This window comes from Moschus berezovskii, chromosome 2 (assembly GCF_049115385.1).
Source record: "Moschus berezovskii isolate FMDL1 chromosome 2, NW_MosBer_1.0, whole genome shotgun sequence".
Classification (NCBI taxonomy): domain Eukaryota; kingdom Metazoa; phylum Chordata; class Mammalia; order Artiodactyla; family Moschidae; genus Moschus; species Moschus berezovskii.
Window position 1 is genome coordinate 18,710,909 of NC_142461.1, and position 15,745 is coordinate 18,726,653.

The 15,745-nt window shown below is 43.6% G+C and overlaps 1 protein-coding gene across 1 annotated transcript in view; it reads left to right on the top strand.

The window, feature by feature from the left end:
• Positions 1-15,745, top strand: part of DNER (delta/notch like EGF repeat containing) — a 390,295-nt gene that overhangs the window by 359,988 nt on the left and 14,562 nt on the right. Inside the window, exon 11 of the mRNA XM_055397670.2 lies at positions 7,800-7,931. Coding sequence (XP_055253645.1) covers positions 7,800-7,931 — 132 coding nt within the window. The remainder of the gene's footprint in view (positions 1-7,799; positions 7,932-15,745) is intronic.

A 15,745-nucleotide genomic window follows, 5' to 3' on the forward strand; every position in this document is an offset into this window, starting at 1 on the left:
CTGGCAGTCTTGATTCCAGCTTGTGCTTCTTCCAGCCCAGCGTTTCTCATGATGTACTCTGCATATAAGTTAAATAAGCAGGATGACAATATATAGCTTTGATGTATTCCTTTTCCTGTTTGGAACTGGTCTGTTGTTCCATGTCCAGTTCTATCTGTTGCTGCCTGACCTGCATACAGATTTCTCAAGAGGCAGGTCAAGTGGTCTGGTATTCCCATCTCCTTCAGAATTTTCCACAGTTTATTGTGATCCACACAGTCAAAGGCTTTGACATAGTCAATAAAGCAGAAATAGACGATTTTCTGGAACTCTCTTGCTTTTTCGATGATCCAGTGGATGTTGGCAATTTGATCTCTGGTTCCTCTGCCTTTTCTAAAACCATCTGGAAGTTCATGGTTCACGTATTGCTGAAGCCTGGCTTGGAGAATTTTGAGCATGACTTTACTAGCGTGTGAGATGAGCGCAATTGTGTGGTAGTTTGAGCATTCTTTGGCATTGCCTTTCTTTGGGATTGGAATGAAAACTGAACTTTTCCAGTCTTGTGGCCACTGCTGAGTGTTGCGTAGCCATCTATATCTGAATTAAGCTAAACATGAATTTACACTAATTTCTCCAACTCTATTCCATTACTACATGGTTCTTTCCAGTCTTCTCTCTTATTTATCTGGAAATTCCCATACTAACAGCAAGATTCCTGGCTAGTACCATCCAACATCCTTTTACTTGTTTAGTTCCTGTATACATGTAGAGCAGTATCAGAATTCTTAAACTTGTGTCCTTGTGGGAAACAACTTTATACGCTGGAGAGTACAGTGATGGTGTCCAGCTCCTTTTGCCTTTGGTCCTACCAACTCTGCCCATTCCAATTACTTAGGTCAGCACTGCCCCTCACCCCTCAGTGAGCTTTGTGTCATACATTTGTAAATACTCTTGGATTATTTTCTTCACAGTCTGCATTCTTTTCTGGGATCTTCCAACTATAGAGGGCTTTCTTTTATTTTTCCTATGGAAGTACAATTCTCAAGCACCATGTTTTGGAAAGGCTGCCTTTCCTAAATAGAATTGCTTCTAAACCTTTGTCAAAAATCAGTTGGCTGTATTTGTGTGAATTCTCCCTTCTGTTTCATTGATCTGTGTCTCCATTCCTCTGCCATTACAACTCCATCAACTCTTTGCAGCTCCATGGACCAAAGCCTGCCAGGGTCCACTGTCCGTGGAATTTCCCAGGCAAGAATACTGGAATGGGTTGCCATTTCCTTCTTTAGGGGATCTTCTTGACCCAGAGATCAAACCCATGTCTCCTGCATTGGCAGGCGGATTCTTTATCACTGTGTCACCTGGGAAGTCCCAAGTATAATGTTAGCTATAGATATTTTAGATTTATTTCTATCAAGTTGAGGCGGTTACTCTCTATTCCTTCTTTGCTGATAGCTTTAGTTATGAATAGCTCTTGAATTTTTCCAAATGCTTTTTCTGCATCAATTGATGTTATCATATGCTTTTTCTTCTTTAACCTATTAATATGATGAATTATATTGATTGATTCTCAAATATTGAATTAATTTCTTGTCTCTCTGGAATCAACACCATTTTATCATAGTGTACAATTCTTTTTCTATACCGCTGAATCCTACCCTTTAATATTTTGTTCAGAATTTTTGTGCCCATATTCATGAGGCATATTTGGAGTTTTCTCTTTTTGTTAATATTGTCTTTGACATTTTTATATTTAGACGTTCCATGCACTTTTTTTTATATCTTCCATTTTTATCCTCATCTTCCCCATAATTTCCCTTCACACTTTGAACAAATATCTTATTTATTCACCATCATCTGTTGCTAATATTTCTGGATCTCTGGATTTTGACTGACTTTCCTTCTGGGTATGGATCCCATATTCCTGCTTTTTTTGCACATCTGGTATTTTTTTGTCTGAATGCTGGTCATTGTGAGTTAAGTTTTTGAGTAATTGAATTTCTGTTAAAAGTGCAGGCCTTCTTTGTGGCAAGTAGGTAAGTTACTTGCTGCCCCAATTGATTCTTCAAGGTTTGTTTTGTATTTGGGAAGGTGAAACTCTAGTAGCATTTACAGTAGAGATAGTTATATGCTGCTACTTAGATGTGACCTTTTCCTCTGTGGATGCCCCGGGGCAGGGGGTGGTGGGGAGGTCAGTGAAATGTCTGTATTCCAACTTGTGAAAGTTTAAATACTTCCCGGTCCTCTGTGAGCTGTGGGCAATGCCACCTTTCCTCCCCTTTGCTCTGCCTGTGGCATTCCAACTACTCAGGCACAGTATTCAACAACAAACGCAAGGGGTGCAGCTTATCTCTGGTGCTCCTTTTCTGTGTGGCTCTGTCTCCTGTGGTGGTCTGTCCTACAAATTATAGCTCAGTCAGTTAAGTCACTCAGTCGTGTCCGACTCCTTGCGACCCCATGAACACAGCACACCAGGCCTCCCTGTCCATCACCAACTCCCGGACTTCAACCAAGCCCATGTCCATTGAGTAGGTGATGCCATCCAATCCAACCGTCTCATCCTCTGTCGTCCCCTTCTCCTCCTGCCCTCAATCTTTCCCAGCATCAGGGCCTTTTCCAACGAGTCAGCTCTTCACATCAAGTGGCCAAAGTATCGGAGTTTCAGCTTCAACATCAGTCTTACCAATGAACACCCAGGACTGATCTCCTTTAGGATGGACTGATTGGATCAAGGGACTCTCTACCTGCGTGCTAAGTCCTTTCAGTCCTGTCCAACTCTTCATGACCCTGTGGGCTGTAGCCCACCAGGCTCCTCTGGCCATGGGTTTCTCCAGGCAAGAATACTGGAGTGGGCTGCCGTGCCCTTCTCCAGGGGACCTCCCCAGCCTAGCAGCTGAACCCATATCTCGTATGCCTCCTGCATTGGCAGGCGGGTTCTTTACTGCTAGCGCCACCTGTGAAGCCTGAGCTGCTCCAAATTCCAATTATGCTCCTCAGTTCAGCAAAGCCACTGTGCTCTAAATTGGTTCCAGGCAGCAAGCCAGGGTGGTGTGTGTACTCCGCCATTTTCTTTCTCTTCTCTCAGCCGTCAGTTAGGCACTGCCTGTTGTCTAATGTTTTAAAGGTTTTTTTAAAATATATATATATATATATATATATATTTTGTTCACTTGTTTAATTATTTACAGTGGGAAGGCAAGTCAGGTTCCAGTTACTCCATCATTGTAGAAGTTCCAAGTAATTATTTAGATTCATTTCATCTGAAATAAAATGCTCGTAAAGTATGAAGGAGTTATAGTTAAAGCACCCATTCCAGTGCCTGGCACATAGTAGGCTGAAATTTTATAATACTAGATATTATGATTATAATAATTTTCATTGATATCATTCAATGGAGGCTCTATTAACCCAGGGATTTACCGACAGCAGTGAGTTTTATCTTTCTCATTTTAATTTATCCAAGGGAAGCATACAGAATTAAATAGTACACTTGTAAATTTGCATCAGTTCAGTTCAGTTCAGTTCAGTCGCTCAGTCGTGTCCGACTCTCTGCGACCCCATGAATCACAGCACGCCAGGCCTCCCTGTCCATCACCAACTCCCGGAGTACACTCAAACTCATGTCCACAGAGTCGGTGATGCCATCCAGCCATCTCATTCTCCGTCGTCCCCTTCTCCTCCCGCCCCCAACCCTTCCCAGCATCAGAGTCTTTTCCTAAATTTGCATAAATACTACCAAAAGTGATACCTACTATACAGATTGCCTCTTAGAAAGTAGTAGATTGAAAAGCAATTGGAAAAGATTTAAAGCTCAGACTCTGATTTCCAGCCTTAGTCAAGTAGAAATTTCATTTCATATTCTCTTTGCAAATGTTATTCAAGCACAACGATGATTTAAAAGTAATTGATTTTCCCCACTCAAATAAAAAAGGTAAGCAACTCAAGAAAAAAGTAATCTGGCTCAAGCCAGCAAAAGCATAAAGGTTTATTAAGTAAACTATGAGTAGAGAAAGATGATATAATATACTGAAGACTCTTCTACTAAAATAAGCTAGAATGCATATTGCTTGGAGATTGAATGGTGAGGTGTTGAAATATACATAAAAATATAATAGTCCTAATACAAAGAAACATAAATGAAACCCAATTTACTCCCTATGTGCACAGTTGCTCAGTGATATCTAACTCTTTGTGGCCCCATGGACTGTATGTAGCCCACCAGGCTCCTCTGCCCATGGAATTTTCCAGGCAAGAATACTGGAGCAGGGTGCCATGCCCTCCTCCAGGGCATCTTCCCGACCCAGGGATCTAAACCATGTCTCTTGTGTCTCCTGTACTGGCAGGCGGATTCTTAACCACCAGCACCACCTGGGAAGCCCATTATTTTTAATAAATCTTCGCATACTTTGCAGAAGACTAATAACAAAGCGCATTATTACTCTGAGGCAAAAAGAGCAGTCGTCTTTGAATTTCTCCTGGTTGAAGTTTTCCTTGAGTGGCTCCACCATCAGAATCACCACATATTCCTACCCCAAAAATGCAACACTGTGAAGACCTCAACTGTAGCCAATTAAGGCATAACAATTCAAGTAGAAATGTTGGCATGTTCATCTGTAAAATAGGCCAGTGGAGTAAATCTAAGGGTATCTTTGAGCTGTGAACTGCTCTGAGATTCTTGCCGAGTACCTATGCTGTGGAAATAGCTGCGGCCTATTTGGGTTCCTGACTGGCATGGAATTTTATCATAAACTAATGTCACTGAACCCCAAGTGTAGCTCTGAGAACATGGTGGTGATGAAAACCAGATTGGGATAGCTTTGGGACTCTCTCTGTGTCCTGGTTCTTTGGTTCCTGGGTCTTAGAGAGTTGACAAATGTCTATAGAATAAGTTAATCCTATTTCCCCCTGCCATTCTCTATTCCTGCCAAGTCCTTCCAAATTAGTGAGTGCCAAGAAGAGATAAATCTGAGGATCTTGGACTTTTTCTCAACCATTTTAGATCTGCTTGGAGCTCCAAGAGCCAAAACATGCATTAGGGCTGCTCTGGACCTGAACTTGGCATTTATCTCCCCAGGAAAGCTCTGGATCTGAGCAGAACTGGACTGATAGCTCTAGGACTGCCCAGAACTTAAGGAATTAGAAAGGTTTGACACTCTTGTTAAAATTCTGGAGCAGAGTGGGTCTTTTGAATTTTTCTAGACTAGCAACCCATTCCAATGTCCTCTCATGGAGAATCCCACAGACAGAGGGGCCTGATGGGTTACAGACCATGGGGTCGTAAAGAGTTGGACAGGACTGATCGACTAACGCTTTCACTTTCAGGCTGTGGAAGTAGGGAGAAGTCAGGTCATTTCTGTAGCTATTGCTGCAGAGGTGGCAAAACATCTTATTTCAGAATTCGCAGTATTCAGATAGCCAGGGAAAGAAAGCTATGGTTTAGTAAAGACCTCAGTTAAGCTTGTCTTGCCAAATGGATGGAAAGCAGCACTGATGTGTGCATTTGTCAGGGCCTTTGATTCCATCCTTTTATTGTTTCTCAGCACGTTCTTGTTTATATGTCTCTTCAACTAGTCTATACCATGTAATGCCATTTGTAATAGTTTAGTCTGTGCGCTTTTCCAGTCAGAGTGATTGCCCCATTAATAGCAAGACAACCTTTGAAATAGGTTAGTAAGAGGCAATCAATTTCATGTCTTTCCTATTGACATAAATGACTGTATTTATTGCAGGAAACAAATTCACTTAGACACTGCTGGATTACAATCAACCTAGTAGGACCTGGACGTAGCAAATGTTTCATTTGACAGATTTTACTTTAAAAATAGATGCCAGGTGTGAAAAAAGTGTGAAATGAAACAGACATGAACTATTTTGGTTTGGGATTCTGCCTCTAAAATGGTCTGTGGTAGTTCTATAAATGCAAGGTAAACCCATGGCAGATAGAAAAGTACTTTAACACTAATTAAATAAGCCTGGAAGCAATTACCCAAATGCATACTGAGACATTGCCTTTGAAGATTGACAAAAAATTTGATTTTGCTCCTTTGTTTTAGTTATGATGGTAGCAGTGCTTCGAGATTTTTTTTTTTCAGTTCAGTTTAGTTCAGTCGCTCAGTCGTGTCCAACTCTTTGCGACCCCATGAATCACAGCACGCCAGGCCTCCCTGTCCATCACCAACTCCCGGAGTTCACTCAAACTCATGTCCATTGAGTCGGTGATGCCATCCAGCCATCTCATTCTCTGTCGTCCCCGTCTTTTTTTAAAAATATCATTTTTTTCATTTATCTCAGCAAATGGAGGTATATTTAGGGAGCTTGAGATTGACATGTACATACTGCTATGTTTAAAATGAATAACCAAAAAAAAAAAAAATGAATAACCAGCAGGACCCTACTATATATATAGCACAAGGAATTCTGTTCAATGTTATGTGTCAACCTGGATGGGAGGGGAGCTTAGAAAGAATGGATATAGGTATATGTATGGGTGAGTCCCTTTGCTATCCACCTGAAACTGTCACAGCATTGTTAATTGGCTATACTTCAGTACAAAATAAAATGTTTTTTGAGAAAAGATAGCAAGAGGTTTATATTTAAAAAGGTTGGCTTTTCTATTTTCAAACTTTTAAGTAACTGCCTCAATTTGAAGTATCCTGTATTCAGTTTTGATGTCACCTCTTTTAGAGGTGTACTCATTTAGTGTTGACTCATAGTTTGGCTTTAAATCACACAAAGATGGCTTCGTATTGGTAACTTCTAATAACAAGCTATTGCTTGTAAGTTGGCCTTTTGACCACAGTGACATCAGCCCACGTTCTGGTTTGTGAGTTTAAACTAGCCTTTCTCTGAGAGGGGCAAGGATGCCCCCAGATGTTGGGAGTAGCAACGTGAGGAGCCCCAGGTCACGATTTTCATTATGGATGGACCCAAGCAGTGGTGAGCTCCTCTTGGGCACTGTTCCCAGGGAAGATGGGTTAAAGCCTGTGCTCCCCCGAGAGATCACAGCTGTCTTTTCTTAGGTGGGCTTGATGCTCTCTCTGAAGCGTATCCTGGGGTTTGGAAAGGAGATTGCATTTGTATTTCTGACTCAGGCTAGGCACACAGCTGCGCCCTAGAATTATCCAGAAAATAGTCAGATGTCCAGACAGGCACAGTCAAACACTTGGCTCCAAAAAAAAATCATAAACTGTGAGTTTTTTGGCTTTCCAGAGCTTCAGAAAAACAAGAAGATTCAGCTGATTCCATCTAAAACAAAATGATTTAATAAAATCAGGAACCCAGGTTTGTTTCTCCAGTAAACCATGAAAGGATTATTGAGACATGGGAATCAGCTTCAGATCACGAATTTGATAGATTAAAGGAGATTCTTTTTACTGGCACCATTTCTTTTCCTTTTTAAAGTTTTACTTGAGTGAAGGGTGCCTTGTCTGGAATTCTGGGAGACTTCTGCAACTTTATGCAAACAGCCAGTTGGGCTGCAATGCAGGTGAGCACGTGTGCTCAGTCACATCGGTAGTGTCCAACTCTGTGCGACCCTATGAACCGTAGCCCACCAGGCTCTTCTGTCCATGGGATTCTCCAGGCAAGAATAGTGAAGTGGGTTGCCCTGCCCTCCTCCAGGGGATCTTCCCGACCCAGGGATCAAACCAACATCTCTTATGTCTCCTGCATTGGCAGGCGGGTTCTTTACCACTAGCACCACCTGGGAAGTCCATGAAGAGCATGAACCTAGCCATAGATCTTTGCTGAGCCAGAGAAGTGATGGGGGTCAGAGCCACTGGGGCAGCTAGCTGGCTCACTGCTGCTTTCCTTTATCTCCTTAGGGGAAGAGTGTGACATCGACATCAATGAATGTGACAGTAACCCCTGCCATCACGCCGGCACCTGCCTGGACCAGCCCAATGGTTACACCTGCCACTGCCCACATGGCTGGGTGGGAGCAAACTGTGAAATCCGTGAGTATTCCTGCAGCTCAGCCCCTGTGATTTTCCATTCCATTTTCATTCAATGAGAAGAGGCTGACTGTGTCCAGCCAGCCCCACATCACTCTTAGAAGAGGCAGTGAGGCCCAGAGTGTTATCCTGAGCCCCGTGTGCCTCCCGGGTCCCGGTTGAATATTTTTGCCCACTGCTTTATGCTTCTCCCCCTCCTTTCTGAGCCTGAATCCAGCCTTCCCACCGGGATGAGAATGCGCCGATGTCATCCCAAGTTCACGGCTGCAAGACAGCCAAAAATGTGCTTAGCAGAGAATCATTAGAATCCGATCCAAAAAGAGAATCTTTGTGTTGAAAGCATTAAAAAAAAAAAAAAAAAAAAAAGAATGTAAATTCACTTTGTATTTGTGTCCTCAAATGTATTAGGTTCCATCAGTTGCCCGGAGAGAAGTCCGGGGAGGATGGGCATCACACAAAACCTGAAAAGCATTTTGAGCTGCTTAGAGCAAGGTGTTCTCTACAGATGGACTCACAGAAGGTTCGACAGTGTCAGAATGAGGACTGTATGTGTTAATATGAAAGTCAGGTAGCTACTAGGATTGAGGTGAAAATGAGAACTGCGCTGGAATTGGGTTGTTATTTTGTCAATCACTAAAAACTCAACTTTGAATGGTGTTTTTCTTCTCATCTAAGTTAGGCAGGGCAGTTGAGTTTGCATATTTCTCCAGGGCCTTCTCGCCGCCTCTTCATCAGGCAGAGACTCTGCTGTGTGTTTGGAAAGAGGCAGCTGTGTGGACATAGCCCTGTCTGTCAGTCTCCCTCCTGGGCTGGCCTGCCTGCTACCGCTTCTCTCCCAGGTTGTAGTGTTTCTAGGACAGACCCCTCACTGGTGGTCTGGTGTCTGCTAATTCTTAGTGTGTGTCTGAAGTGGGGGCGTGGTCAGTATCGGAAACCTTTTTATCTGCAAATGTGGACCGTATCCTTCAGCACCAACTTGACCAGTAAAGGTATTTACGTTCCTATCTACTCACTCTTTGTCTCTCATCTTGGCTCAGGGCTTGAGAGAGGAAGAGATGGATTCTTTCTAGGACTCCCCCTTCAATCTTTTCAAATACTCATCCTCAAGCTTTTCAAATACCCGTATACAGAATGGTCTTAGGGATCCTTGGTCACAATAGGTGAGAAACATTCTGTTGTTGAAGAAAGGGAAGAAAAGAGATTCCAGTGGTACAAATGCTAAGCGCTATGGTTCAATGCAGGATATTAAGACTAAAGTAAGTCCGGGATGATTAAGTCCTGTCTAGTGAGATCTGTTGAAGGAAAGGATCCCAGATTTGGACCAACAGGACCTTGGTTCTTGCCCTGGCTGTGGCACTTCTTGTGTTAGTTGTGCTGAGCCTCACTTATCCAGTACTGATAAGTACATCAGTACTTATTCAGAGTACTTATGAAAATGGGACCCATTTTCATTCTAAAATTTGGTAATTCTGTGAAATGACAAATTTCATGCCTCATGGAAGATCTTATAGAAGGGAAGGGCAACCCACTCCAGTACTTTTGACTGGAAAATCCCATGGACGGAGGAGCCTGGTAGCCTACAGTCCATGGGGTCGCGAAGAGTCAGACATGACTGAGTGACTTCACTTTCACTTTTCACTTTCATGCATTGGAGAAGGAAATGGCAACCCACTCCAGTGTTCTTGCCTGGAGAATCCCAGGGACAGAGGAGCCTGGTGGGCTTCCATCTATGGGGTCGCCCAGAGTCGGACACGACTGAAGCGATTTAGCAGCAGCAGCAGCAGCATGGCGGATCTATGTATAATTTTAAATTTCTAGTTGTGAAAATAAATATATAGGAGAGGACAGTATGGATAAGAACTCAGAAACACAAAGGATGCCCTTGAGAAGTTTTGAAGTAAAATTTTATCATTATAAAAAAAAAATCTAAATTTTACTTCTTTCTGGTGATGATGATATAGGCAAAAGATGTACATGGATGGAATAATCAGGATGAAAGGTGACTTCATGTTCTAGTGACATCATATTCTAGCTCTGTGACCTGGACAAATAACTATATCTCAGCCTCATCTTTCCCACTTGTGAAATGGTGATAGAAAAGTGCTGGGAGGATTAAGATTAAGGATCCTTTGTGCAGATCTCTGCTATGCAGCAGTAGACACTAAATAGATGCTAGTTGCCTTTTCTCTTTCTTTCTGTGCTACTGTAGCTCTTATACCTTGAGCCAGCTGGTGAGGACTTGCCTTTGACAATCGTGTTTTTAGATGATATATGCCCAGGGCACAGGCGACTCTGAGTGTGTGCATGTGCTGGGCACATCTCAGTACACACTGGGTTCCCTGTTCTCCCAGAATAGCACTTTCCATGTGATGATTTCACTTGTACCTCTCCATTCAGTCAAAAGTGTTAAAAATGAATGTTATCACAGATAAGGCTCTGTCAGGTCCCAATGTTGGTTGCTTCCATCCTTGACCTGACTGTAAGAATGGAGAATGAATGTGTAGGATTCGTGATGACACACAGGTGGAGCTAGTGATCAGTGCCAAGATAAATGGACCTGAATCAAAAGAACAGATCTAAGGGTCAGGAATGAAAGGAAAGTTTGGGCCATGAGTGGGCAGAGAAGATATGAGGTCTCTAGTCCTCTGTGAGCCATGGGACCCATGGTCTCTGAATTTCTTTCTACCCTGGAACATCTGTGACTTTCTGAATTGGCTGGAAACGAGGAGGAGGGTGCCTGAAAGATACAAGGTCAGGTTGGTAAATCTCAACAGGAACGCACAGAAGGAGAACAGTGGTGCTGTCAGAGTTACAGACAGTCCTCCTGATTAAGAATCGGCCAGTTCTATACACTGAATCAATCCTAAAGGAAATCAACCCTGAATATTCATTGTAAGGACTGATGCTAAAGCTGAAGTTCCAATACTTTGGCCACTTGATACAAAGATCTGACTCGTTGGAAAAGACCCTGATTTTGGGAAAGATTGTAGGCAAAAGAAGAGGGCAGCAGAGGATGAGATGGTTGGATGGCATCACCAACTCAATGGAAATGAATCTGCGTTAACTCCAGCAGATAGTGAAGAGCAGAGAAGCCTGGAGTGCTGCAGTCCACGGGGTCACAAAGAGTTGGACACGACTTAATGGCCGAACAACAGCAACAACGTATATTGAGCAGTTGAATCTATTGTTAAAGTCATTGAATTAATAACATTCTGCGGTTGAGAAGTAGGGGAACAGAGTATCTTGTATTTCTGTATTTAGTGAATAATCCAGGGCCTCCTATTGTCAAGTGTCAAGCATTGCTGTTGTTGTTCAGTTGCAACACTGTTGTTGTTGAGTCACCCGTAGTGCCCAGAATATAAAAGTTAATGAAGCAGTGCTTGCTTTCAGGATCTCATTATCCAAGGGTCGATCCTCATATGTGATGGGAGTTGCTGTATAAGACTTTGCTCAGGCAGCTCCAGGAGCCCAGGCAAGGAGCAAGGTTGGATTTCTGGGGCTTCCTTGTCCCCAAATGCATGGAATTTAATAATGGTTGAAGAAACCCATCAAACAGTGATATCAGCAGTCTTTATTGTACAGATAGATTCAGTTCTTTGGTTCCCACTTTTGTATAAACTAGGATTCTTAAAAAAACAAAACTGATTTAGGTTTAACATATATACACTACTAAATATGGGCTTCCCTAGTGGCTGAAGAATCTACCTGCCAGTGGAGGAGATGTGGGTTTGATCTGGGTTGGGAAGATCCCCCCGGAGAAGGAAATGACAGTCCCCTCTGGTATTCTTGCCTGGGAAATCCCATGGACAAAGGAGTCTGTTTACAGTCCTATACACCTGAAATTGGGGCAACACTGTAAATCAACTATACTTCAATAAGAAAACAAAATAAAATGAATTAATATTCCTCCCCGTCAATACACCCCCACTTCACTCCCCAAAGGTAAAAAGTGTTACCCATTTATTATGGATTCTTTCAGATGATTTTAGTCACTATATAAATCCCATTTTATGGTAGCTCAGATGGTAAAGAATCTGCCTGAAATGCAGGAGGCCTGGGTTTGATCTCTGGATCAGAAAGTTCCCCTGGAGAAGGAAATGGCAACCCACTCCAGTCTTGTTGCCTGGACAATTCAATGGATAGGGGAGCCTGGTGGGCTACAGTCCATTGAGTTGCAAAGAGACAGACACACCCGAGCAACTAACACTTTCACTTGCATACACGCTGTTCAGCATCTTGCATTTATCCTTAATAGATCTTGAATGATTATCCATGTTGACTTAGTACAGATCTTCCTTAATTTTTAACATCACACCATGTTTCAATTTCTTAAATGCTCTATAATTTATTTAATAAAACCCCTGTTGATCGACATATAACTTATTTCCAGGTTTTTGGTATTAAAAAGAATAGTAGCATGAAAATTCTTATATATGTATTTACTTGTGTCAGAATATCAGAATATCAGTAAGATAAATTCTCAAAAATGGAATAGTCAAATGAAGGGGTCCTTGAATTTTGCACGAGCATTTATTTATAAATTGACTCTTTGCAAATAAAACTTCTCCTCTTGGCACCAGTGGTGTTGGGGTCTGAGGTTGATTTGCAAATCCCACTTAATCCATAATTACTTTATTAAATACTCTGAACACCACTGACCTCTGGGGAGCAGCTGTGGCTCGATGTGGTATTGCAACCATCACCATCATCCTTCTTCAGCACTCTTTCCATCTTGCAAAACAGTAACTCTCCATACTTCCTCCCCTAGCCCCTGGCAGTCAACTACCTCCTTTCTTCCTTCCTTCTTGTTTTCTTCCTTTCTCCGTTTCTTTCTTCCTTCCTTCCGTCACCTGCCCCCAACTCCAGCCTCTAGTAACTACCATTCCACTCTGGGTTTGTTTTTTCCCTTTATGTTGCACCTGTAACTGACATTATGCAATATTTATCTTTCCATGTCTAGTCTGTTTCACTCAGCAGAATGTCCTCCTGTTCATCTATGTGGTTGTAGATGGCAGGGGCATCTTTTCAAAGATGCAAATCTGAACCCTCAGACCTCCTTCCCACCACTGTTTCCATCCTTTTCACGCCAAGCTGCTGTTAACGACCAAAGGCCATGCTATTGCCTGTTGGAAGCTGCAGGACTGCCCCTGCACTGAGGGGAGGTCCCCCTCCTCCCTCAGCCACTCTCCGCCTCGCTACCTGGGGGCAAGCAGCCACCCTGTCCCCTTCCCAGTCCCTCACTCTGCTCTCCACCCCTCCCAGGTCTTTGCCTGGGTCAGCCTTCCCTTCTCTCCCCTCCATCCCCAGCTAACATGTACTCCCCCTCAGAGCCTTGCTTGCTGTGGACCCCATCGTGAAAGCTCTCCTCACTCCCCAGTTAGATGGCACAGCTTTTGTCCCCTCCCGAGACACTGTCGCCTTGGTCCCTCATGGCTTAGCACGCTTGCACCATGACCAGGCTGTGACCCGTGAAGGGGTTTTAAAGACAGAGGTGGACAAATTAAATAATCTGACTAGATTCAGCCAGGTGAGTGAAAGAAACACAGATACAGGTTATGTATTTTAGAATTAAATTTACCAATCGATCGAGGTCTCTTTTTGGTGGAAGAGAGATGGTCAGAGGGTCAGCTTGGTGGCCGACTATGTTTTTACCTTGAGCAGAGGCTCTGAGTCCAGTCCCTACGTAGCTTCTACTTTAGGACCCATTGAAATCGTAAAGGCGACAGCACTTCAGGAAATAACAAACCTCAAGCAAATTGAGTTTATGCTGAAATGCAAATGCTCCCTGAGACCCAGGAGTGTGACATTTTCCCTGAATAGCGTGTGTGTGCGTTCCTGGTCAAGTACCTGCCGGGGCTGGTGAGATCATGGTGTCCAGTGTGTTCTGGTGCATGGTTCTTCCCCGAGCTCTACAGTAGCCGACATAGTAAATGATTCCTGCCTTGGGACTCCTGGGATGTGGCGCAGCGATCTGGGAGTGGCAGCTGCAGCCACCTGCTGCTGACATATCCTCTGCCTCGCAGACCAAATGTTGGATTTATTCAGATCCAGCCTGGCTACTAACCCGATTACTGTGCAAAGCAGCCATATTCACTTATCAGACAAGTTTTAGATGACAGTTTAAGGTGGAAAGAGCAAAGAGAAAGAGAACAGGGAGAGAAACAGAGGTTTCAGGAGAAATCTAGGGATATTTTTTTTTCAAAAGTCTAAACAGCTTGGAATTCAGAGTTTGGGGAAATAGAACAGATGGTCAGAAATACAAACGGTTTAGACAGCTCATCAGGCCTGGGGCAGTGAGCCCAGCACATAACCTAGCACAGTTGTTTGTTTTTCTGCGACAGTGGTCCTGTGCAATTGCGCACTGGCTGTGTGTATGCCATCAGTGTGATGCGTAAGCTATTTTCATGAAGGTGTGCATCGAGAATTCCCGTGGCAGCCATAGCAATCAGATCTGAGCGCTCCACCAAGCTGGAGTAGAAGCAGTATTGGCTGCCCTTGTGATGATGCTCAGTGAGTGTTATAGCACACTCCATGAGCCCTGGACTCCAGCCTACAACTGAGTTTTTCAGAGAATGTTGAAATACTTGGAAATCAAGTGAGTCATGTTCCTTTTCAGCCAGAATGATGACTTGTCTCCCTCCATGTGCACCAGGTATTGCCAAATGAAAGGCTGCCAGTCGGGATCGAGTCTTGGTTTCACAAAACACCTCCTGTCTTCCATTGTGAGCATTTACTTGCAGTGATTTATGTCCTTTCTGTCTGCCTGTGTGTGAGTTGGCTCACATAGCATGGTGAATGCACGAACGGGCAGTCTTCTTGCTCCACGGGCTGTGTGAGCTTGGGCAAGCAGACTCAAATGGCAAAACCAGGCTTCAAGGGCCGTGGTGAAAAACTCAGGAGCCAGATGATCTGGACACAGACTCAGAAGTCACTTCATTCGCCCGGTCTTCTCAAGCTCTCAGGAACCAGGAAGGCTCAGGGCATGAGTCAGTTTCCCATTAGGCTTCTTGGAAAATGGTCTGCACACTCGGATCCTTGTTTGGCTGTTTACTTGTGCTCTTCTGAAGGTTGTAACTTTTCAAGGTAAAGAATAGCTGATTCTGAGACTCCAGTGTCCCTGAAGATGTCCCTGGGATGAGAGTATGAGGACTCAGAGGTCACAGATACTTTCACCTAAAAAGGAACGGTGGAAAGAGGCCTGAGGATTTCACAGGAAGTAAAGTGTAAAGTGAAGTTGCTCAGTCATGTCTGACTCTTTGCGACCCCATAGACTGTAGCCTGCCAGTTTCCTCTGTTCATGGGATTTTCCAAGCAAGAATACTGGAGGGGGTTGCCATTCACAGGAAGACAGACCTATTTTCACCCATACCTTGAATCTCATTTCCAGGCATCCAGAGTCCTAATGTGGAAATGATGGCCTGGAGAGGGTGGTGGAGGACGTGGTATAGCGGGTAAAGTAGCGAAGACAACCCTTTTCCCATGGAAGTTTAGCTTCTGTTTGGTCTTAACCTAGCCCCTTTTCACCTTCGTGATTTCCTTTCAAATCCTGGTCATGGTATCTGGATCATTCCATTTGTTTTCAAGTTTGTAAACAGGACATAATTTGACGCTCTTGACCTGTGCCAGACACAGAGACTATGCCCCATCCATCTCCTTTTTTCTTGCCCGTCCAGGTTGGTGTTTTTTGAATGGGCACAGGGCAGTGCTCAGTATGCTCAGAGTATGCCCTGAGGACACCATCCTCCTTCTCTGTATCCTTCCTTTTTCCGCCACCACCGGGACCACCACCACCCATCACGTGCCTGGCAGTGGACTTT